The sequence below is a fragment of the Serinus canaria genome, chromosome 1 (assembly GCF_022539315.1).
Source record: "Serinus canaria isolate serCan28SL12 chromosome 1, serCan2020, whole genome shotgun sequence".
In the NCBI taxonomy this organism is placed as follows: Eukaryota; Metazoa; Chordata; class Aves; order Passeriformes; family Fringillidae; genus Serinus; species Serinus canaria.
The window spans coordinates 39518123-39544037 of record NC_066313.1 but is presented as its reverse complement, the minus strand read 5'-3'; the positions used below and the strand labels follow the sequence as shown (position 1 = coordinate 39544037).

At 36.5% G+C, this 25915-nt stretch overlaps 1 protein-coding gene across 8 annotated transcripts in view; it reads right to left on the bottom strand.

Moving 5' to 3' along the window:
• The window catches only part of YAP1 (Yes1 associated transcriptional regulator), an 89352-nt gene that overhangs the window by 17757 nt on the left and 45680 nt on the right, over positions 1-25915 (bottom strand). For 2 of the 8 annotated variants that reach the window (XM_050970019.1, XM_050970014.1), the window contains exons 3-5: positions 21309-21424; positions 12936-13049; positions 447-640 (exon numbers count right to left, since the gene is read on the bottom strand). In XM_050970019.1, the coding sequence (XP_050825976.1) occupies positions 447-640; positions 12936-13049; positions 21309-21424 (424 nt within the window). The remainder of the gene's footprint in view (positions 1-446; positions 641-12935; positions 13050-21308; positions 21425-25915) is intronic. The other 6 variants (XM_050970023.1, XM_050970018.1, XM_050970026.1 and 3 more) reach the window with 3 other exon arrangements.

The window sequence follows — 25915 nt, the reverse complement described above, 5'->3', positions numbered from 1 at the left end:
AAACCTTGAAAATACTTCAAAATCCTAGACTGCAACAGGTTGTAAAACTGAAGACTTTCCTCCACTTAAAAGGGAGAACTAAAGTAGCTGTGGGAAATAACTTTTTTGCATGACTTGGTACTCAATGAATATGAAACGTATTATTAGGAGGAATATCCAATCACATCATATCACATCAACAGTCCATGCTGTCATCCTTACAGTTTGTGAAGCCAGCTCTTTAAGAGTTTTGTTAGAGGGATGAATGAGGTAGGAAAGCAAAATTCTTCAGTCTAAAAAATCAGATACTTTCACCACCAAGCTGATATCAGTAAGAGAATGAATTCAGACCTTTTTAGATCTCAAAGCTTTTTGTATAGTCACTGGTCTTTAAGACTCACTGAAACAACAACTCAGAAAAATCAAAACATAACATACAAAAGAAATAGTGGAAGTAGGTGTCTAACCTGTGGCCTCACCTGCCGAAGCAGTTCTTGATGCTTCAGTCTCAGCCTTTCTTTCTCCATCTGTAGCTGCTGAAGTCTCATCTGTTGTTGCTGATTGGAGCTACTCCCTCCCATCACACCACCCTGGGGACTCTGAGGAGCCAGAGGAGGTGGCTGTTTGACTGGAGCACTTTGGCTGATTCGCTGATTCATGGCTAAGGAACCAAAACAATAAACATTTAAAAAATAAATTCAAACAAATACATGCAAGGAAAGTAGTATTCATGAAAGGTATACATTAAAAAAATATACAAAATTACAAGGCACGACAGTACAAAACATGCAGCTACACTAATATTCAGAGTGTGAAATGTATGCTCATACATGAGCAATCGATGTGTGCAAAATTAATGGAACAGTCTCATGGTTAAGACCATGTACTTATTCTAAAAGCTTCTAAGAACAGTTTAATGTGCTAACTGGTGAAAAATTCAAAAGTGGTAGTAAAATATTTCAAGTTGAATTAGAAAAATCTCTTTTCTTTCTAATAAACTATTCTCATTGCAGGCACAAATAGTAAAGAACTTTTTTTATTCATGTGGAATCTTAGATACATTTAACTTGAGAACACACAGAACGACAAAATGGATCATTTCACTTTTATTGAAAACAATTAAAGGCTACCTGCTGTGGTGCAAGGTGATGCAACCAGCATTCACTCCTTGTCACATCACTATTTTAGTGTTAGAGACTTCATTTAGAGCTTCTTGATAGGCAAAATTAGAGTTGGTACAGAAATGGCAGATAAATTATACAGCCGTAAATATGGACATCAACATACAACACATTTTCCTAGTGCTTCATTTTATTTTATCCCTCAGAATTATGCATTGCATTTTTCCTGGGGAGCGGAGACTAAAAATATAACTTTGAAAGCATCATGCACAATGAGAACGCATCTTTCCTTCCCCTATAAAAGCAAAGCCTAAGACAATTTTATTTTATAAAATAATACATAACTGGGATGCATCTATTTGATGTATGAGGCCTGATTTCTCCCTCACATGATACCCATATGGTTAAAGTCAACAGAGGCACTAGAGTTCCCAGAGTGAAACAGAGAGTGGGAAAGGCTGACTGTATTGAAAGGGCACTATTTTCAGGGGCTTTCAGCTTGGAATTAGCTCTCCATCTCCACCGTGTTCTCCGTAACAGACTGAATCTGTTAACACTCACAATATTCTACAGAATGCATTTGCTGAAGCAGTGATGGGAGAATGGCAGGGTTTTTTTTTTTTTTTTTTCTGGGAATGAGGATTATGGTTTACAGAAACTAAGGATAAAAAGAGAGAGAGGTTCTTTTAGGATGACAGGGTGAAGTGGGAAAAAACCCCAAAACATCAGAATTAGTTTGAATTTAATGTTTTCATTATACAGAGACATCCTGGAATACTAACACTTCTAACTACCGTAAGAAAGGAGAATTCTCTCATAAAAAATCTGTATCATCTTTTGACTGAAAAGCCCTTCAGTCTCCACTGCCTTTTGAGTGTGCAATTTAAGGTACAGTAGTGCAGTTCTTCTGTTCCAAGAAAGCCAACATATATTTATCATATAATACTAAACCAATTAGAGACCCAACCCTGCAGTCTACCCTTTCAACTAATCCACTGGTCCAGCACAGACTCACCAGTCTAAAGGGCAGAAGGGTCATATTTTCATGAGTCCAGCCAACATAAAATGCTGTGAAATAGCTTACAGTAATTTGAAGCAGTATTTCATGCAGTTACTAGTTAAAGAGCTTCATACATGTAATTGCTAAGGTGATAAAACTTCCTGTAAGGCAAGTGAACCTGTGAAGTAGGAATAGAAACTGGATCCCAGTACCAAGTAGAAACAACTAGGGCTGCAGTTCAGTTCCAGCCTACAAGTCTCATCTTGATGCAGCATAAAAAACCACCATTCCTGTGGATCAAAGCCTAGAATCAAACAGTTGATGTTATGAGACATCCAGCACCACTTCACCATCAGAACTGAACTTCAGCCAATTAACCAGCTTTGCCACATGAGCTGTGGTCTTTGGGCCAGTGACAGGAAGACTAGCCCAAGACACTACCTAGAAACTGTTAAGCAAAAGTCGTAACACCATCAACAGCTGTCCTGTAAGGATGTGGGCAATGAACATATAACTACAAGCACCAGGAGCTCCACTAGGCAATATTTGCTGGAAGCTTGACAGCAATTACTCAACCTTCATTTATCAAAGTTGAAGCTACAGAAAGCAATGCAAAAAGCAAGGCAGCCCATCTAGCAGTTTTAGATAAGCTAGACAAGACTGGAGTGGAGAATAGATCTCCTCCTTTCTCTCTTTTCAAATCTGGAACCAGGACCATGCCTTTTGCTCTATATATCTTACTCTCTTTCACCTTATAAGCAGAAATTAAGTTAATAGGGGACAACGAAAAACAGCCTTCTCCTGCTGTTAGTTAATTATGCAACCCTATCCAAAGTCTGTGCTACCTGTCAGAAGTTCCAGGATCCAAACCCTGCTAATAAACAAGATGGAAGGTCAATTACAGTGTAAAGTCAAAAGGGAGAAAAATTCAAAATTTACAATCACCTGAAATGAGCACATTTAATTTAAAAGCAAACTAGCTTGTAGAATTTAGGTGCCCAAGCTGAAAAATTTTCAATTGGTCAATTTTCTTTTGGTTAAAAACCACTCCCTTTATAGTCTAGTCCCCAATTATATAATCATGATTTCAGAGTCCTACCCCAATGCAGTTCACAGCCAAGTCATGTTACAGATAACCTCATAAAAATTTAACAGCATCTAACCTTAGTTAAACACTTCAGTGCAGTATCACTAACATTCCTTCAACATGTTATGAATTTGTTTTTCCTCCATGCACCATACAAGTATATCTTTTCCTCAAATAAGCAGCTTTGTATTTCCTGCTCATGCCACTTTCTGCTCTTTTTATTTCATATATGTGTGTCTCTCTAACAGCTGGTTGTATTATTCCTGTTCTTTCTGACCACTGTTTGCTCCATTCTTCTCATCTCCTGACTTCGTAATTTTAAGAAAGAAATCATGTTTCTCTGATGTTTTTCATTTTATTCCCTCATCCTAGATCCCCAAAATGTCTTCTAATGTCCATTTTGAAAGTAGTATTTCTAAGAAAAAGCATATCTAAAGCAGGAATATCATAAAATATTGAGACTTTGGTGTATACTGAAAATTCATCAATAAATGTTAGGGGATCACTTAATGATATGATGTGGTAATTATCTGGAAACTGAATCTAAAATTCCATTATTATTATTATTATTATTATTATTATTATTATTATTATTATTATTATTATTATTATTATTATTATCATCATCATCATCACATCATTGAAAAGTTGTTTCTGAACATTTTATTATTTCAGGAATGAAAGTGCAAAAGACTTCAAATTGATAAGATTTTAAACTGTCCTCAGATTTTTTTATATGAGCGAACTTTTTTTAACCATGAAATTAAACTAAAAGTTAGGATATTAGAAGAAGATGCTGCTAACTGAATTTTACTGACTTAACATATCCAAGTGAAGAACCGGTGAAAAAACCACAACAATAGTATCAATGATTTTCATACACCTTGGTGATTACACAAGTGTGCTATCTTCAAGGGAAACTTTAAAAAGAATGTAATTATCTATAATTTCCAACACAGTATTTAATGAAAAGGCGGGGGTGGGGGTGGGGGGGGAGGAAACACACCTTGTTTCAATTGACAGGAAAAACCAGAGGGTTTTAAAGCTTTTTGTTGTTGATTTGGGGTTGAGGTACTTTTGCTTGATTGTTTTGTTGGTGAGCTTTTTTTTTCTTTTTACACTCCCAATTCCCCATTACTCACCAGGACACGACTGCAGAAATCTGCACTCTAAAGAATATGCTTATTAATGTGATCTCAGATAGCAGATTTTATTTTTTCTACACCTCATGTATTTGTAATGATGGTGACATGCACAGCTCTTATCAAGTACTTCGAATTCAAAGGTGAAGAGCTTAATTTTATCTGTTAGCTAGGACCTACCAGTTTCTAATACATCCTGTTCCTTACCTTCCATGGCTATGGAAAGCATTTAAATAAGGGGCTCTGCACCCACACAGTGGAGGATGCAAAGACCTCACAGGCAGAGCAGGAACAATCAACTCTTTGTTTCTAGAAGAGGGGGATTTGAGGGAGGAGGAGGGGCAGACAAGTTAAAAAACATGGGCAACTTATGACAATAAAAAAGATCTTGTCCTAAAATATGGCTTCACTATCTGCAGAATACAGTCAATTGCAATTGTTGAAATATGTTTTTGAGAAAATTACTGGTCTTGAAATGCTACACATTAAATGTTCTACTGTCAACAGCAGAAATGCCTCTTCTGTGCTATACCAGACAATACCTGAAAAAAGTTTAGACTGCTGTTGACATACGTGAAAAAAAACCAATCAACCAAAACCCAAAAAACAAAACCAAGAGAGAAAAGCAGTTACCAGGCATTGGTGCTAGAGAGAAAAGGCCAACAAATTTTTAACAACTCAAGCATAAAAGGCAAATTTCTCTCCCAAGATGATCTGTCAGTTGAAAATCCCAAGTCCCAGGACAGTGACAGTTTGCAATAACACAGCACTTCTCTCCTATGCAGAATTACATGCAGAGATTGCACCCTTAATGATTGGGAGACACAGCTGAATGATTGATGTTGTTTCTTTCCTACTTATAATTCCACCCTTTAAAGCCAAACCTAATTTGAATCTGCCAATTTGAAGACACTATTTAGTTGAGCAAACAACAACAAAAAAGCTCAGGATGTGAGCGTACTACAGCTGACTGTCCTTACTAATAAGAATCAATGTTTTCATTGGGGGAACTAAAGAACTTGTCCCCTTCAGCTCCATTTTGAAACTAGACAGCTATTGTGCATCATTTTTGGCTATAGTCAGGTTTTTACCTGGTGCTAGTTTGCAACACTTCAACAAAGGCAAAAATCCTCTTTGACTACATTTAAAAGAGCGATGAAGAAAAAAAAAATACCAGTAGGATTCGAAAGAGTCTCAGAAGTAATAAAAAAAAAATGTTCTAAGGGGCTTTTTATTAAAGGCTTTCTTCAACAATTTGTTGTTTAATCAGGATGCAAGTCATGTTTCTGGATTGTATTCTTCATAATGTATTGCTATGTTACTCTAAGGAAATCCCACTCACAGTTTCATAATGCTGCTGTTACGAAACAACCTAAAAATTAGCACAAAAAAATATTCCATTGCTTTCAGTCTGATTAATCTGACAACCCTGGATCTTAGAGTATGGGGGAAACAACAAATAGACTGTTCTCAGGGCTCATTTTGCTGTTTAAGTGTACAAACAAATCTTAGTGTCTTAGGCAAACAGAAATATTCCTGAGCTGAAAACAGAGTCCTGAGCTGAACTTTTGGTTAAAGCAAGATATATCCAATGAAAATACTATTACAGAATCATGTCCAAACTACAGACTGGTTAATCTGCATTTATCAACTAGTTTCATTCAAATTAAATTAGTATTTTTCTTTTTGTTTTAACCTGTTGATTAAAACAATATAAGTTCCTTTTTCTTTGATAAGTCTGCCATTGTTTTTGAAGTTTTTCTGTATCGTCAAATGTAGATGTGCAATAGCCAGACTGACTTGAGCACCATTAAGACTCTACAGCATGTACAGACTCTTGAATCGCTGGTAACTAAATTGGAGCAAAAAGCTGTGTCAGTTCTTTTCCCCCCAAAACAGTAAACAGCAGTATTTATAAACCACTTTCACTCAATGCAGGCCAGTTTCAGAAGAACTAAAATATTCTGGCAAGCCAAAAAAAGCAAATATAAATTATATTCAGCAGTAAAGTAAGTTAAGTGAGTAGCTTTTAGGAACTTCAGTACACACATATAAAACAAAACTCTTTAAAAAATGGGGATCTTATTAAAACTCTCTTTTAACTCTCTACATAACTCTTATTCACTTTAAAAAAAATATCAATTTTAATTTTGGAAGGCTAAACAAGTTTTGAATTACTTGACTAACAGAATGCAACTGACACTGTAAGTATTAGCACTACAGATCTACATAAGACAGAGCGCACTGGACAGATTATGGGAAGAAACCTGAACTAAAGTTGGTTTAAATTTAAATTTCATGTATGAAACACTGAAGACTACAGCAAGTGCAGGAATCTGAACTAACCAAGGCCTCATATGTCTGTCCACTGACTCTCTGGCGAAATATATTTAATGAAAGCTAGTCCACATGTTAGACCAAAGTTTACTCAGCAAAGAGTCAACATAAGGCTATTAGCTGTGAACGATTTCACTGTTTAATCACCACATAATACTTCCTGGGTTAACTAACCAAAAGACAAGCTTCTTTACAATTTCTTATAAAATAATGTGATAACTACTTTAAATGCAGGTTTCCTTTCATTAATTTGAGTAGAACAAACCCTGTATATATGCATCTCCACATCTTCATCTTTTTTTTAAATTTGTCATAAGCCCATTAGAAATAATTAAACAGAAATTACAAAATCCAGTAAAAACTACTGCAAAAAAATTAAAATCAATAGTATACTGTCAAGAAACACTTCTATATAAAAGAAACTACCATCATGTTTCAACACGATTGAATTCAAAGACAAAGAGTCTGATGTCTTTGAATTTAATATCATATTTGATTAGATATAGACTATATAATTACTATGTATATATATATATATATATATATATTTAGATTACAGATAATGAATCATGTTCAAAATGATCCACCTTCAACTTTTAACACAGTATGCTCACTACAGGAAAGTGCAAACTGCTGTATTAGAAGGATATGGTGGAAAAAGTGTCCCTGTGAGGAGTGCAGTCTCCTTTCACTATCACAGCTGCTTAGCACAATGCTGCAAGCATGCATTATTTTTACTGGCACCCAGACATCATTAGCCATAAATCTCCTTTCCTGAGCAGGATTCAATTACACTGAAAACAGAACAAGCTACAAAACAGGTGTAAACTTACATAAACCTACTGTCCTGATAAATTCTTAAGAAAAGTGTGGGTTTCTCTCTCTTTCATAGACTAGAAATATTCTACCTAAAGTGGGGAACTGCATCCTGACACAACACTTGTGGACAGATTTAGTGATTTCTTCAGTGAACTTCAGTTAAGAGGAATAAATACATCCTGCTTTCAAACAAACCCAGTTTTCACTTTCTGATATAATCATACACAACAAATAACTATTTATTGTCATTACTATAAGGCAGCACCTGCCTTTTACAAAGGGATGCTTACCAGTGAAATTTCATCTGCCTCTGCAGATTTGCAGCAGGCTTTGACAGAAGTCACTGGTTCACTGAAAACTGATGCTGCTTCATCTGTAAACATCTCTGACACACATACCAAAATACAGCTGTCTTTACCCCATCCTAAGTGATCTCCTGAAACTGTTCTGGAAAAACAGAGACAGGCAAGTGAAAAATCTAATACCACTGGACCTTTTCAGATGAGTCAAATCCTCCTTTTTTTCACAGGGTATGTAAAAAGGATATGCCATCGCATTTGCAGACCAAAGCCACTTGTGGCTCATGCTCTGCTTTTTGTGCAAAAAAACTGAAGGCAGATCTGGAATTTAAGAAGTCTAAAATGCTACTATGATCAGACACAAAGTCTGGGCTTTTTTTTTTTTTTTTGACCAGACAAAGGCCAAACCCCAGTTTTCCAATCTAGAGCTCCAATTCTATTTTGCCCAAAAATCTGCATCTTGAAAGGTTCCTACAAACGAATTTGAAGGAAAATATTTTAAACAAAGTGCTAGATAGGTACGGAATAAGAAAACAACACTACAGCATACCTCCTTTTCATTTCTGATACTTAAAAATTAGTAGATGCACTGAAGCTTAAGCTTTAATTGAATTTTAACCTTATTGTGTGTTTGCTTGCTTTTTCTTTAAACAGAAATGATAAATACATGTTTCAATTAAATGTACATTTTACTACAGTGTTTCTGAACAAGCTCTTTTCACTTTTCCAAAGGCACAGTTTTTATACTACAAAAAAAAAGGATGCAGAAAAACTTGGTGCACATTCTCTGTAATCATACTACCATCATCAGTTTTATTTCATTTTCTAATTATGCAGTCAAGCAGCTACGGTACAGAGGGCCCCTATGGCACTTTTCCTAATGATATTAAAGATTGTTTTGCCTTATCTTACCCCTCATCCAAAATTCATGAAGAACTTCAAAGAACATTAACATTATCTCTAAGTGGGAGTGATAAAGTTGTGGCAGTGGTTTCAACCTGAGGTCACATATTTTGCTTCATACCCCATTATCACAGCTCCAAGAATTGGAAAACCAGAAGGAAAGAAACTGGGAGTGTGCAACATTGGTATGATCATAAGTTACAAGCCTTTAAAACCCAAGGAAACTCAATATCTTGTTTTACTCCAATCCCTACAGACACTTGTCTGGCTACTCTACTGAAGTAGTAAGGTCTCCACACCAAACTTAAACCAGCAGAAATCAACTGCTAGTTTCCAGTATTTTCCCACTTCAACTTCATCTTTGAATTTAATATATTAAGCAGCCTCAAAGAGCAAATTATTTAAGGTTGCATTTCAAAACCAAGTCCTATCATTGGAAAATTAAATAAGAGTTAAAATCACTTTAATGGTATTTGATACAAAAGCCAATTCTTGGAAACTTACAGCAAAAAAAGCTGAACAATTTTAAACCTCAACTGGTTCTAGGAAATTTGATTTTATAGGAAAAGCAGATGTTCTACTTCATCAACTCCAGCCACTCCGAATGCATAGCTGATCTGCTTCCTATCCAGATGTTTGAGTATCAAGAAAATGCTATCAAGAATATGTTACCTGAAAGGCTCAAAAATCCAGTAGGATCTGTGAAGAATGACCAATGAACAACAGCAGAAAAGACAAAGTGGTCCAAAAGACAAGTTCAACCTGAGAGTCCAATTCCATCAACGGAAAAACCCCTCTTCTATATAAAAGGGAACACCAAGGCAATTTGAGGCCTCTTACTATGAGGCCTGCAAAGGCACTGAGAAGGTAGGACAGCATGTTTTTACCAGATGCTCCACTAGACAAGAATCCTGCTGACACAGGCCTAAGAACAAACCCCCTCCCATCCCTACTCCTTTGATCCCATGTCATCTTTATGACTGCCTGTGCTTGGCATAAGAAGACCCTCCTTTCATACTTAGTTCTTTCCTAGATATTAAAGTTTGTGAATTGCCCTAACACAAAACTGTTTTAAAGTTGTATTTGTAGACTTGGAGGATGAAAGTCTGAGCCACAGGACTTCACTGACACATAAGTGGTGTAGCTGAAGACCTCAAACCCATTTCAAATATGTTAGACTTGAGCCTTGGAACAAAGTTCTTATCTTCAACTTGGAGCACTCAGGTTTTAGACTCAGCCTACCCCATAGCTATTCTGACAGAGGCTCTTTTTTGATGCATTATTTCTAAGAGCCTGCTCTAAAAAAGAATACATACTAATTACATTCCTTTATTTTCTGTTTAAAAGAATGAATGCTATACCAAAGAGCTCCACACTAAGTCAGTCTACCTAAAATATTTTTTCCAACTGATTTTCCTTCCCCTCACTCTTTTCTAGCCACAAAAATGGAAAATTCCAAGCACTATTTAAAAAAGAGCTATATCCACACGTACTACAGAAAATAAAGATGAATGCAAAGCTTCCATCTGATGAGGAACATACAGAGACATAAAGGCTGTCTCCCTGGAAGCTGGAAATTCAGAAGCAATAAGGGCAAAAACTCTTCATATCTTCTGCTTCTGAATACTGGAACAGAGGAGTATGTTTGCACATACCATTGAATAGCTTTTTCTTCAATGGTTCTTAAGATTGCTGAAAGTGGCAGAGACATTAATTCCTCCTTCATTTTCAATCACCATTAGCATCACTGTAATAGCCAAAAGCTTCAACAAGACAAAGATGAATTTATCCTGCTTCTGAAAGTATTAGTAGTATTCACAAATATTGAAAATCAAGCCCTTATATTAAAACACAGTGATAAAACAAGGTATGGTCATCCTCAGGGGAAAAATACCAACGGAAGTTTCAACCTATATTAAGCACAGAAAGGTAAACTTCTGAGTCATTCACATGCTATTTAGGGTCACAGCACATATTTGTTGAGGATCTCCACACAGTAAATAAATGCAAGGCTCAGTAATTTAACTCTGTCAAAGACATTTTTCTTTTTTTTTTTCTTGACTGGAGTAACTTAAGGAGGTCACAAGTAAGAAAGCAACAGGAATAGAATTTTGTATTTTCTTGGCTCAAATGATAAAAACATAAACCACAATACAATGTGTACAACTGAGGTTTTCAAGGAAAACTCCTTCAAGCTCAACAGCAGCTAGCAGCTTGTCTCTATTTGCCGTCACTCCAGATCAGAAGAGCCCACATGCTTTTTTTTTCCTTTCCTGCCCCTTTCAGTTACACTTGAGCTCTTTGACTGAAAAGGTCTGGAACAGATTAAAAGTCCGACCACAAAATAAAGAGCCTTGGCATGTACTCAAGCCTGTCTGGGATACACATACACAGTGGGCCCAAAAAGGGAAGCTATGCAGCAAGAAACCCTTAATCAGTCTTTTGGACATTTCTAACTTCTTTCAGTTAACTGCACAGCCTTAACTTCTGATAGAGTTTCAGTATGCACAAGACAAGCAGCTTTTGCCCTTACAGTTGGACCATTCTATTTACAGGAATACAAAATATTTTTGAAAAGCAATATTCATCTCACTCACAATCTCTGTCCATTTAGGCATTTTCCACACTCCTTTTTAATTCCAGTTCATCTTTGGAAATGATAAAGTAATGCATATAAAGAAAAACAGACACCCTGCAAGATTACCTGAGGAAATGTAATTGCAAAAGGCAACACTGATTTTCAAAATGACTGCTTCCTTTTCAGCCTTACTCACATACTAAGTAATTATGAAGTTGCAAATTACCCACACTCCTCTTACAACGTGCAAACAGGTCTGTAGCTCTGGCTGGTGTTAAAGCCAGCATAGACATTTGCCAAAGATGACACCCCACCTTTGGGCTCATGTTGCATAGTGGTTCAACCTGCCTACAAACTGGTGAGCAGTTTATAAACAAAGTGCGACAATCTGGTGTTCTCTGTAAGAGTAAACGGATGTTGTAAGCAAGCACTCAAGCCTACAGACCAAAAATGCAGAATTTCTAGCAGACATTTCAGAAAACAAAACAGAACAGTGACTGTTGAGTTTTGTTGCTCTGCATTTATATGGCATTCATGGAGTTAATGCCTCTCCCAGAAGGGGCCCACAGTTGTTGTTAGGTCAACCCCTGTAAAGCTTCAAAGGTTTTGCATCCCCTCAGCCTGACCTACTCAGTGATCTGCACACTGTTTTCATTTAGCTGCACTGAGTCCAAAAGTAAAGCCTGAAAACCACAATGATCTCTTCTTTTTTTTTTTTTTTTTTTTACTCCTACTGTTTTTCCACAGCTCTGGAAAAATAACTAAAATCCAAAGGAGTTGAAAATAGTAAGTTATTGGGAAAACAAATCAAGGGCAAGCTAGTAAGGCTGAAACCCACAGGTCACGGCTTTACAAAAAAACAGAAATTTTAACGCCATACTAAATACATCACTTGTATAATCTATGAAAGTAGTTTAGAGTCTTCATATTATATGTGATTTCTATTCATAGTCATCAGTGCCAATATTTTATTGAAAAGTTTGCAGTTCTGCTCTTCATATAGATCAAAAATATAATTGAAAAAAATTACATAGAAGTTCTGTTTTGTTGAATTTCTCCATCTAGACTTTGTGATCGTTAAATTACTATTTCTATTTCCAATATTACAGAGTTTTTATCCCACAAAAGGTTATTAAAGTAGGAGAAACAAAACTAATTAAATTCCTCATAATATTGTTTAATACAGAAAGTTTTGTCATGATAATCACTGTGACAAGCTGGAATTATAAGCTGGTATATGTTTCAAGTGTATTTAAACAGCATGAACTATTATTTGACAATGCCCTCTTAAGATAGCACAAAGGAAAGTAAATATTTGTTTAGGAATTAAAAGATTCTTCCATGGTAAAGTTTTGCTAATTTAAAGGGATGAGTGGGCTTGACTAAAACTGTCTCAATAAGTAATTTCTCAATGTCACCACTTTGGGGAACTGTATGGATCATGTGGCAAAATACCAACCAGCAGCATTAGAAACTTGGGTAACATACAGTCCTGAAGGATATAAGCTAATAGTATTTATCTTAAAAAAAAAAAAAGTTATTTAAATAAGGCCTCTACAAGTCAAAATATACTTTAATCGTACTATAAAAAGTTTTCAAAATATGCCTGCAAAATTAAAGCTGAGTGAACTGAAGCAAATCAAGAATTCTGAATTGAGATGAACTTTTACCAAAGCGTGGGTCAAGCCTTGGGTCTAGCCAAGATGTGGTCTTGTTCTTATGGTTTATGTAGTAAATTTCTCCATCCTGGGTCATAGCTTGTTCCCATCCATCGGGGAGTGGGCCTGCAATATAGAAGGAAGGAGTTGATGGCGGGCTCTTGTTTGCTCCAGCTGAAATTGATCTAAAAAATATTTTAACATTCTATATATATAACAATACATGAAACAGAAGAGTTTCAAGCTCATTTTGGGGATTAAGGGCAAAGAAGTGCTGGGTGGGAAACCAAGGGACAAGAAACACTTCTGTCATTTTTATTTAGGATTTGGACTTTAATTTTCAAACTTGTTTGTATCCTTTCATATGCTTTTGACACATCATTTTGCTATAGCATTCTAGTATAAAACCAGCAATAAGTCAAGCCTGCCAGAATGAAACCAGCATGTGCACCAGGAAAAAGAAGCATAGAATAATTCTACCTCTCACAGAAATGTTCATCTAGTGATTAAGACCCAGCAGCAGCAACAAGCTAACACTGAGGAGATCCCGAAATAATCCTGTCTTTCACAAACAATTAAAAAAAGAAGGGACAAAACTCATTTCCTCTTTACCTCATACTCTAACTTTCAGTGAAAGCATTCAGGGCTTAAGCAGACAAAAATGCAAACCTGAAGAACAAGGCAGGCAAACAATCAATGACAAAGCAAAGGCAAGGAAACACCATGAGCAGTTAGAAAGACACAGGGCTATGAATAGCAGTGCAAAGCCTCTACAAGCAGAAAGGCACACACAGGAAAAACTACTTCTAGAAAATGGTCAAAGGGAGGTACATAATGATGTTGTGGAGTCCACAGTTGATGGCTGAACACAGCCTGAGGAATGGTTCCCATATGCTCCCATCAGCAGCTTTCAATAAACTGCCTTTCATTCCTATACTGTTCTTAAATCCCTCATTCCCATCTCTTTATGGTCATGTAAATTCACCCATACTTTGCTTAGACTGAAAACTATTAAAAAAAATTATATTTATCTCATCTTAGCTGGAAGGTGCTTTACAAATACATGGTTTTGAATTTTTATGCTCCCATTGACAGGGACTTGTAAAAATGTCTAAATTAGATACAGGAAGATCTTCCCTGTATTTTAGATTTAAGTACAATCCTCAAATTATTCAACAAAAGATTCACTACACATGTTAATAATGTAAAAGAAATTAGAAGAAAACCTGCTGCAGCAGCAAGACATTGTATTTCAAGTTCTTCTACTCTTCCTCAGTGTAATACAATATTACAACAGCAGAAGCCATCTGGCTGTTAGACTTGGACTAACAGATTATTTGGTATAATGCAAGATACACTAAGTATACACAAATATCATTCTTTCACATGAGATTCAGGTATACCCAAAAATATGTGCCCATCTGATAAATGTCTACTACATCCATCTTAGAACTACATTAGCTCTTGACTGTAACTTTGTCCTGAAGTCATGCTCCTGCTGAAGAATTCAGTCTAAAGCTGGGAAGGATAGATTAGTTTGCTTAATCTCAAAAGATGTTCTTGGAGAAATGTCAAAATGAGTAAAAAAATAATTCAGTTGCATTCCAGTAATATCCCAAGTCATAATCAGGACAAGAATTTCTTACTGTGGTCTTTGAAGATCCCTTGCAAACTACATTTCTAATTTAAACTTTCATTTTGGCTCAGAAAACAAAGCCCTTCTCTAACAGCTTCACTTCACTCCATCATTAGTGCTACAGATGTATTTCAAGTGAGGGAAAACAGTGAACACTAGGCATTTTCTTCCCACCTCTAATGCTCTAAATGCTGCCTACCTCAGTTTTATCAGAAGCTAGTGAACAGAACAGGCAAGAAAGAGTGACAATACTGCAAATAATGCTTAAACCCTAAGACACTCACTGTACAAAAGGACTTTGATGGAGAAATGAAAGCTCCAGGGCAAAGAACACAGTATTTTGTTACCATACCCAAAGACCAGCCAGCTAACCAGAGAGATGTTTTTTTACAAAGCTGGGGCACAGAAGCACAGAGACATGCCCCCCATCATCCAACTGTAGAAGTCAATGAAGAACCAAACCCACTCCTTTACTGCTGAGCCAGCATGCTAGGTCATGCAGGCAGATCTTCTCACTACCACTCTCCTCAGAGTCCTACTAAGCCATCCATGCCTTGGAGAAAGTCAGCAAGAAATTCTTTGTGAACTGCAAAGCCAGAAAAACCCTCTTTGGCTTTAGAAAAAACAAAACAAGCCTTGGGGTGTCAGTCCTGCTGAACACTGAAATCTGTACTGGTCCAGCATGTTCCTTTGTAGCACAAGTAAGAACAAAATGCCTTTGAAGAAGGCTGCCAGGAGCTGATCAGTCAGTCCATCCACCTGGTGGAAAAATGCTACTTAAGAGATTCAGTGATCTGATGAGTACTAGCTTACTACTAGAGACAAACCTAGGCAAGGTTCTCTTTCTAAATAAAATGCACAGTTGTGGAACAGACAAAAAGGTCCATCTGCTCACCCAGCTGTCACAGCAGCAAGCCTTCCTTGCTAAGTGCTATAATTGACTGTAGAAGCAGAGCTTTTATCTCTGGAAACTTTTGGCATTAATAATGTAGCTTGCTTCCTTGGACAACAAACTGCTCTCATGTTTCTGCTGTCATCGTTACATACTGAAAAGGCAGTTCAAAAATTGAAATGATTGCCTTCTGTAATTCCTGTTTGGATTTGTGAGTAATTGTGGAACTGGAAGACATGTCTGATTTTCTAAAGGGTCACTTGACAAACTCTGTATTTGAGGCAACTACCAGAGGAAAGAACTAAACCCATGCTGTGGAATAGGAGATACATTCACCCAGAGCATCCAAGAAAATTCCTTTGCAATTACATGCCCATTTCCCCCCAAAAGCCTGAATAGGAACAGAATTTTCAGCGTTAGATAACCTAGGTCACAAAAGCTGAATCTTATATTTGCTGGTATTAAGACCTTTCCACTAAAATTTCCATAGTTACTGTAGCTCATGGTGTATCGAAACAGCAATACTGGGTCTAACCAAAAATCCATTTAGTCCAGACATCTAGCCTGGGTGATGGACAGATCTTTCTGGTTGCTGAAAGTAGCCCATTTAGCGACTATCACACTCGATAAACTTTTAAATAAAGCACCGAATACATATAGAGACCTAAAAGGTGTAGAGGCTATGAATAGTCACTTGGTATCCCAAGAATGTTGGGCACTGAAACAGGCTCCTCAGGGATATGGTCATAGTCTCAAATCCTGACAGATCTCAAGAAGTGTTTGGACAATGCTCTCAATGGTGTGACTCTTGGAGATGTCCTGCACAGGGCCAGTAGTTGGACTCGATGATCCTCCTTGAACATCATCCTTGGACTCGATGTTCCATCCAAATCAGGATATTCTGTGATTCACATTGATATCACAAGTTATTCCTTGGGCCAGTTTCTGTCTGCTTACTAAGTGCCAAAATATCTCTCAAGTACTTCTCCAGTCTCCCCTCCAACTTTTGTAAATATTTAGCACAAACAAACCTGTGACATGGTTCCTCTACTAGTTCTGTTTGGTGTCTCCTATGACAACTGAACACTATCACAAGTGTAAGTTTAGAATTCTATGAAATAATTTGCACAGGGAGACACAACCCTTCTAGGCAGGGAACTCAGCCTGCACTGTGGTACTTTTGAGGACAAAGTTACCAAAAGATTAAATTCTAATTTCCAAATGTAAGCCAACTTTCCAGAACTACTGGTAAGCCATACCTCTGTAACTAAATATTTATATAGTGGTGTAACTTCATATAAATAACATGTAATTTTAAAAGCCTGTGTGCTTTTCTCTTTGGTTCATGTCTCCACTTTTTGTGAGTTTTTTTTTTTAACTTTCTCATACGCCATGGAATCTGGAATGCAAAGCAGAGCTTGCTGTTGGCAGATAGAAAGCAACTGGAAGAGTAACAAAAGCAAAAATGTAGTAGAGATTCAACCTGTGCTGGGATAAGAAGTGAATCTTGCAAGACTCTACAGTTCCTAGCACTTGTTTTTGAATTTTATTGACAAGTCAATGCATATAAGAGGGCATCTGTACCTATCTACCAACTGACTACTCATGGACAGCCTAGGAACTAGAATACCTATGTTCAACAACAGGATTCACCTTTGCCTAATACAAACACTGATCTCCAAGATCCTTCCCAATCTCTCCCTGAAAAGCTGAACTTTTTCCCTTCAGTCACTGTGGTTCTAAAACTTCCAAAAAGTATATAAAAGTCTACAAAATTTACTTAAACTACTCCTTTATTCTGTCAAATTAGTGTAAAAAGACACTATTTAAAAAGGGGTGGTTTTTGCAAATGAAGAAAGAAATTAACATTATTGTCACACAGATACTTAGGAACTCGAGCTTCACTACAGATCACAGTGTTGACCATACACAAACCAAAATTTTGTAGTATGACTGGCTACACAGGTGCAGTCTGCAACTAAGTGAGCAAGAACCTAAGAGAAGAGCTAGAACTTGTTTTAGTTATTGGCATATTCCTTCCTACCCACCTGTCCTCTGAGAGTTATGAATTCAAGTGTCCATTTTCTTACCAACATTTAACATGGCACTACAGCCTTACCTTAGGAGACAATGGAATTGCACTAGGTCTACAAACTTTCACTGGGAAACTCAATTCAAAACTGCCACATAAGAATGAAGACAAAGGAGGACAAAGACACATAATCTGCCCCAAAGCTAATTATCTAAGGTCTACGTGCAAGCGCAAGAGGCTAAAATATGCAGTCCTGTCAAGCATGATTCAAGCATGATTTAGAAAGTAAAAGTATTTGAAGAACAGAAATACATAAATACAATTATCCCATCTCTGTTGTATCAACTGTAATTGTATATGAAACAGCCACGGTTTATTTTCAAATGTATAACTTTACCTCAGTAGGAAATGTATAGGAGATGCTCCTAAGAAGAAGAGCATACCATTATTACTACCTTTTTGTTTGTTTCTTTTAAATCAAGGGAGAAGAAATTACGTTCTTTTTTTTCTGTTCTGTTTTCCTTTAGGGAAAAATGGTTAGAAACAATGCAAAAAAATGAGAACAGTCACATGACTTTTTATACACACGTGGCATATTTACAAATAACAGGCTTGTTTCCTTTCCACTACTGAAGTGAAGATGCAATCCTATTTCACAGATTAACAAACAAATGCCATCTAACAGAGCACTGTGCTGCTTCTCTGCATACATATGGCCCAAACTATTTTAGTTGATTGCTTAGTGTTAGCAACTAAGTTAAGAAAGACAGACAAAAACCCCCTCACTTTTCACACACTGATGACTTCCTATAAAGGATGTAGCTAACTAACACTCATAGAATAACTCATTCACAAAAGTCATGCCTGGAACAGATAAAACTGGTTCAGATATCCATTAACTTCCTTGAAGAAATGTAATTTGCAGCAAGATACCTAAGTGCCTCAAGAGACAGAATTTCTTAAGACAGATAACCTAAAGATTTCAATCTCATGCTAAACTACATCTTTCCCATTTTTATATTTTAACAATCTTTTGACTTGCCCTCATCACATCTTTCCTTAGTTCTTCTTCCCCTATTTATCCAAAAGGACAACATGTTTATCTCCAATATGTACTCATCAGCTTTCACAGTTCTCTTCTCTCTGCATCTTCAGTTTGTTTTCCTGTTTGTAATTCTTGCTAATGTCAAGAAATCTAATTCTAGCTAAATGGCTAAAGCTTCTAAAGGCTGTCATGACAGCTCCCAGAAATCTCTCCTATGTTTCAGCACAGTAACTTGACTTACAGGCTCCTGAGGCAGTACTCTAGAACTTGGACAGTAACTTTAAGGGCTAAAATTAATGAGCACCATTCAAGGTCTATACAGAAAGGTAAATATTCTCCTTTGTGGCATTTCAGACACTTTTTTGCAAGTCAGTGATCTCCAGCTATCACAATACTTACACTTGTTTTTTCCCAATATCTTTCATGAAAGGCTCTCATGCACTAGGGTATGTTTCACTGCCAGCAATATTTCATAACAGGAAACCTCTGTCTTTAAGGTCTCAACTTGATTTCTTGAGGATGAATGCCCAAATTAGAACATAAAGTAGTCTTAAATCTGAGTGCCAACATTATGACTGTAAGTTCCACTGTGCTGAAGTGGTACATAGTTACTTGACTTTTCCATTTCTCTCAAAGATTATTCAAGAGGCTACCAAGGAAGCATAAGCTACCATGAACTCAGTAATAAAAAGTAACAAAACTAGGTATAAGAGACTTTAGTAAAAATAAATAGAGAGTCATAATTTAAAGTTTGTACATAAACATTTGCCAGATCAAGTATCAGAATCACATCAAATAAATGCAGGTTCAGTATCATTTAATTCAAAGCAGACTTTTGTTAATAGCAAATAAGGGCAAGCAAGCGCATCCTAAGAGCCAGTTCCAAGTCATACTACCTCAACTGACTTAAGCTTAAACAAAACCTAACTCCACATAACATGTGATGTAATCCAGTACACACAGGAGTTCTGACTCCTTCATGCACTTTATCAGACTCAGAGCACTTGGGGAAAAAAAGCTTCACAGAATTTTCAGCTGATATTCAACACAGTATCATCTGTGAAATTAAAAATAAATGTTCAATAAACTTGTATCCAAGTAAGTGCTTTCTCAAATCACAAGACAACCCACTTGCACATTTCAACTGTTCCTTACTGCACAAACAACAATATCTATGCAGCATCACTCTCTCACACAATTATATCAGGCAATTACATGTAAATGTTCTTTTAAAAATAATCCTTGTGTCTGGATTGCTAGCTTCTTTTCTAGTTTGTTACCACCCTGTTACAATTTAACAGTACTTTTTTTTTTTTTGCTAAGGACCCTTCATTTCTAAGTACATAAAGTCATTCTTACTTTACTATCAAGATTTTTTTCTGTCAATTCTTGGTAGAACGGAAGGTTTGAGGAGTTATCTTAAAATACAGGATTTATGTCAATATTGAAACAGCAAGCATCTAGTTTTAGCACAAATAAGCAAAAAGGCAGGACAGACCAAGGGAATTGTTTCTTTTCTCCTATTCTCCCTCCTTTAGAAGTGTCCCTACAAAAACATGCCACCTCTATTGCTGCAGGTTTCCTGGGATAAATTTACACAGAAAATAATCACACTGTTTTATTTTCACATCAGAGCCTGAGACCTTAATTGCTGTGAATCACGACTTCCTGAACTTGAACAGGACTCATTTGTTCCAGGATAATCCAGCCTCCTGGCCTAGCCAGCAAAAAGTTTGATTAACTTCCCCTCTCATACTCAGTCATGAACAGCACAGTTTGGTCACGCCTGTTAATCTTTTGGTATTGTCTGCAGCACATGAATTGCAGCATGAAACAAAGCTGTCTAAACAGACCACAAAAAGCAGCACCAGAGAATAACCCTTGGGAAGTACAGGAACAGCAGACACACACAAAATACAGTCAGACTGTGAGAAAATAAATATAACATGAACCTCAGTGACAGACAGGAGGTGACAAAGCAAGGGCAAGACCAAGCACTCAAACAAGCAGCGCACCAAATTTATCTGCTAGCTCTCCGCATAATCAGATGAGAGAGCTCTGAAAACACACAGTAGATTCTATAGCAAGAACAAGAACATTTTACTGCTGTCTAAGTGAGAGCCCCCTTCCACCCCTGCCCCCAGCCAGCTGAAAAACAATTCCATATTACAGGAAAAGACAACAGACTTCCCCCAGTTAAAGCAATAATGACCATGATACTGGATTTTGGAAGTAAGAGAAACACAAGAGGAGAACAAAAACATCTCTGCCACTGAACAAGATTTTCAAGGTATTTGCTTGATCCATTTAGGAAGGACAGGAAAAAATTATATGTTCATCCTAAATGTAGGGAATGTAAATAAATGGAGGTACAACGTGTCTAGTCAGTGAGCAAATGGAGGCAAAAGAACGCTGTGAAGCACAAAAGCTTTAATGTAAATTGATATTAATTGAATGGAAATTCTGGTCTCCATCAATTTAACAGCATTTTGTGGTCACAATAGACAAAAATTCTGCTTCCTTACAACTTTGAACCACTCATTTGAAAAAATAAAAGCATAAATCAAAGAACTACAATTTTCTTTTTATTGATAACATAAATATTATACTAATTCTCTTATTTCAACTATCAGCCTCTTGCTTGATGAATCAGGCATCAACAAATTGAAGTTTCAAACCAGGATAACTAGAAGAACATTTATTAAATCTGGACTCCCTCTCCCCTGATTAGAATAACTTGTGGTTTACTTGTATGATCTTTTTCATACAATTTTGCTTACCTGATGCTGAGTTCATGATGTTCTGCTGCACAGAAGGACTGGTGGGAGCTGTAACATTCATCTGGGAAAGCATGGCCTTCCTAGGATCTTGCCATGTTGTTGTTTGATCAATGTGACTAGGACAAAACAAAGCAAGAGTTAGGACAGTCATGCATTCACAACGACCTGCTAGTACAGAAAGTTTAACAACAAAAGGTTAAGCTTGCCAACAACAGCCACATTCAAAACCAAACAAGAACAGTTTGGATTCTCTCCAAGCATCACTGTATGTCAGATTCTCAAACCTTTGCCCTGACCACCACCAGTTTCCCAACCAACATTTGCTTCCTTCTCTCTTTGATCACTTATTTGCCATTTTAAAATGTGACTTCACAGATTTTCAAACCAAGCCAGTTATGTCTGGAATCTCAAGCACAGTCCAGTACCTCGGCATGATGAGTTCATATTCAGGGCCTAGGGAGTGGTAATGAACTGGCAAGTATGCAATCATTAGTGTTCCCAAACTTTCTGCACATAGACCACATCCTCAGATTATCGGACTGACTGCTCTCCTCCCCACTGACACCTGAACAATCCCTCTGTGGTAGTTGAAGTAACCAGTCACACTAAAGCAGTAATGTGAAAGGAATGTGCAGCTGCCTTTCAACTTCAAGTGAAAAGATGAGGATAGTGGGACAGTCAAGTAACTCACCCAGCCCTCTGCAAAACTTTGGAAGCTTAGATTTCTCTCTTTTGAAAAAATGGCAAGTACATTCACGACTGTCATTCATGGAAGTATTCCATTCAAAGGAAATACAAAAGTGTAATGAATCATTATTTTACTTTAGGAGTATGTGATTAACATGCTTTGCTAATGAGCAACAGATGCAGTCTATTCATGACAAGCATCAACATTATCTTGATGCCACGAAGCAACACTGCTCTGAGAAGTATATGGGGACAAAGATACAACTCCAAATGCACATGAACACCGACAACAAAATTTGTTATCCAATCATTTAGAACCTCTATAAATTAAAAATCATATTCAGATAGCATTGTTATACATTAGAATCCAATGCATTATTTACTTGGTATCATTCATTCTTTAAATAAATTATCCTTAAAATTATGCTTTTCTGGATTACATGGAATTCCCACTTTCATATTCTTCAACAAAATCACAACATGTAACAAATTCAGAAGAACATAAAATGAAGCAGTAGTGACCAAAATAATTACTTATGTCAAACTACTTATCACATTCTAGTCTTCTGTTACAAGGTAGACATACCACAAACAAGCTTTTAAAGAAGTTTTAAGATATGTATATTAACAAGCTCTAAACATGCACATAAGCAATTTCAGACCAAAGAGTTACAGATACACTGTAGTAGCTCATTTAATACAGAATGTGCTAGTTTTGCCTGGGGTAGAGGTTATTTGCTTCACTATGGCTAGTACTGGGCTACGTTTCGCATGAATCTGACCTCCCTCTGATCATCACACCAATAAATTATGTTTGATGGCTGGGGTTAAACCTCAACAAGATACTATTAAGCACACTGCATCTTTGGTAGCGCAGGTTTTCAAATATTCAGCTTCACTGAGAAACATGCCACATAGAGCAAGACTTCTTTATTTCTTTTTAAAGCCTATTTAATTATAAAACACGGTGCAACATAGTAAAGACTGCCCTATATATACTGGACTATATATAAACCTTCATACTGGGGAACAATTTTTCCCTTTTCTGCTGGTCAGTTTTGCAAAGCAACGAAAACAGGCAAAGATAATACAGATGTAAAAACATTGCACAGTAATGCTTCACAGACCGTGTGTTTGACTTACTGTACCAGCATGTGCTACCCCTCCCTTACATTTCTGATTTCTTATATTTGCTCAGCTCAGTTCTGGAGATAGTGTAAACAGGGAAAACACGACTGTACCCATCATAACACATTCATCTATTTCCATTTAACTCTCATAAAAATCCATGTAATTCTATGAACTAATAAAATGCAAGGTACTTAATTTATAGCCTTTGCTTTTATATGCTATTTGAGTGCAGAGTAAGAAATAAAAGGAAAAATATTTTCTCCCTGCATTACAGAACCATTTCTACAGTTAACTGTAGGAATGCACTGAAACAACAATATTCATCAATTTTTCAAAACACATCTGAACATGGGACAGATGAATGGACCATGGAAGAAGCAGTTTTAGATGTACCTCCAGTTTTGAGCACAAAGAATCTTTACCGATTCCTCAAGACAGCTTAAGCATAGCATGTTAATGGTACATTAACATGGTACAGTTAATGTTCATATGGAGTTGTTAACAAGGATAGGTATTTTAGGCAGCAGCAGCTTCCAGCTTTTCCCTAGCTCAGTATCACCTGAGAAAAGTCAGCATGTTCCTTCTGTGACCAGCTGAACTACAATCAGCAGTCTTAGAGCCAAGAGCCATGGAGGAAAAGCTTCAAAGTAAGCAAGCTGATTATACTAATATCATACTGACCATATGACTGGTTCAATAAGGCAAACTTTTTTTCCCTCTCACTGAGCTCAGTGCTTCATGACCTACATATCCATTTCTTCCACACCTTCCCTCAAACCTTTTCTCCTCAACCTCCATCAAATCACAGTCCTCATATCTTCCCTGCTCCATAGCCTGAGTGTTTGAATGCTATATACTAAGAAAGCACCCAAAACACTTCTCAACAGATCAGTTCTTTCCTATAAATTCTAAATAAAGCTCAGCAGATGGAATATAAAATAGGCAACCCCCCACTAAAATGGACGAAATGTTTAAATAAATCCTAGTACTATACGGAGGAATACAGGAATTTTGTTCCTACTCGCAGTACGTAGACCAAGGTAACTTACTATAAACACCGTGTATTTTTAATTATCAAGTTAATATTGAAACAGAACATTCTCCACAGGTAAAGATCTTTCCCTCTGTTTTGAACAGTACCGCAGAAAAGGTCTCAATGGACATAACAAGAACTGACATCAACACTGCATTATCTTTCCCTCCATGAAGCAGATTTTTTTCTCATAGTAGCTGAATTACATGACAACTGACCCAATCCTTAAAGATCTTCTATTTTACATGAGCTTTACCATATCTCAATAAACAACTACTGTCAACACAAATAAAAGATATTAGCAAATGGTATGAAATCAATGTAACCTATAAATCAGCCACTATCTGTAGCATATATTATCAAATTAAAACTTAAAATTCTGCCTACTCATAGCTCCATACAGTGTGAACAGAACAAAGTGAGTAAATATTCCTGGAATTAAATCAACAACTCTAGGATAATCAAGCAATGTAAGAAATTTTATTTCACATAATGAATTCTCAAATCTAACATATATCTGTCTGGTACTATTTATTATTCTTCATTTATGTCACGGAGAAGCAAAACTTTAGTAAACTGCACAAGCATAGTATAAACTAAGGAAATCAGACTGTACCATAAATGTAGGTCTGTGGTAACAGGCCTTAGAAAAACAAAACTAAAACACCCACCACATGCTTAGCATTTGTTAGCAAACTTATGTGACTTCTAGTATCAAGAAGAGTGACTGTTCCAAGACACATCACCCACCATCCTCCACCAAAAAGAACATTTAAAGTGCTGTGCATTATGAAGAGCACAAGCTGCATCTCCTCACTCATCTTCAACTTCAACAGCCAAATAAAAATTATTTGCATTTTGACAAGAACAAGTTCAAAAAAAAGAAAAATGTTCTCATTTTATGTACACAAAGAGAATTTCTGCAGTTACTAAGAATCAGAATTTAATTGAAAGAAATCATTACTGGCATGAAACACTATCACATGCCTAAAGATCTGTCAGATTCAAATTCTAACCTAATTTTAGAGTTTAAGGTTTGGGTTTCTTGTGGTGGTGGTGGTTTGTTTTGTGGTGGTTTTTTTTTTTTGTTGTTTTTTTTTGGTTTTTTTTTTTGTTGTTTGTTTTGTTTTTTTGTTTTTTTTTTTTTTTTTTTTTTTTTTTGTTTTGTTTTTTTGTTTGGAGGGAAAAGGGTGTTGAAGATTTTGGGTTGAGTTTTTGTTTGTGTTTTTTTTTTCTTTAAAGTACATTGGAAAAGAAGCAGATCTAGAGACCTAAAATTTACTTTTTATTTTAAGAACCCTTTGGATCCTAGCACACTAATAAAATAACACCATTTTAAAAACAAAGCCCTTGTACAAAGTTTAATATTCCCTCCCATTCATTCTCCAGTTGCTGCACTAAAAAGATACATACTGTTTTGTTAAAAGCCATGCCAGAAATAAACTAACACAAAAGAGACAGTCAAAGAATTACTTAAATTCTTCAAGAAAGCTTATCTAAGAGGCCTTCAGTTCTGACATTCTGTAGTACGTACTGCAACTACAGTGTCCCCATTGGCAGGTGCACTTTCCAGTGTATTCTGAGAACTTCATTTGTGTTACAGAATTCCCAGTCATTACAAAATCGTATGCCTTTGTCACCCTTTCTGCCTTTATTAGCATAGAGTCACCTTATATATGTTACATCATTTCCAATTAGAACTTCCCTTTCACAAAAACAGATCTTCTTAAGATAGACATTATTAACATAAGCAAGT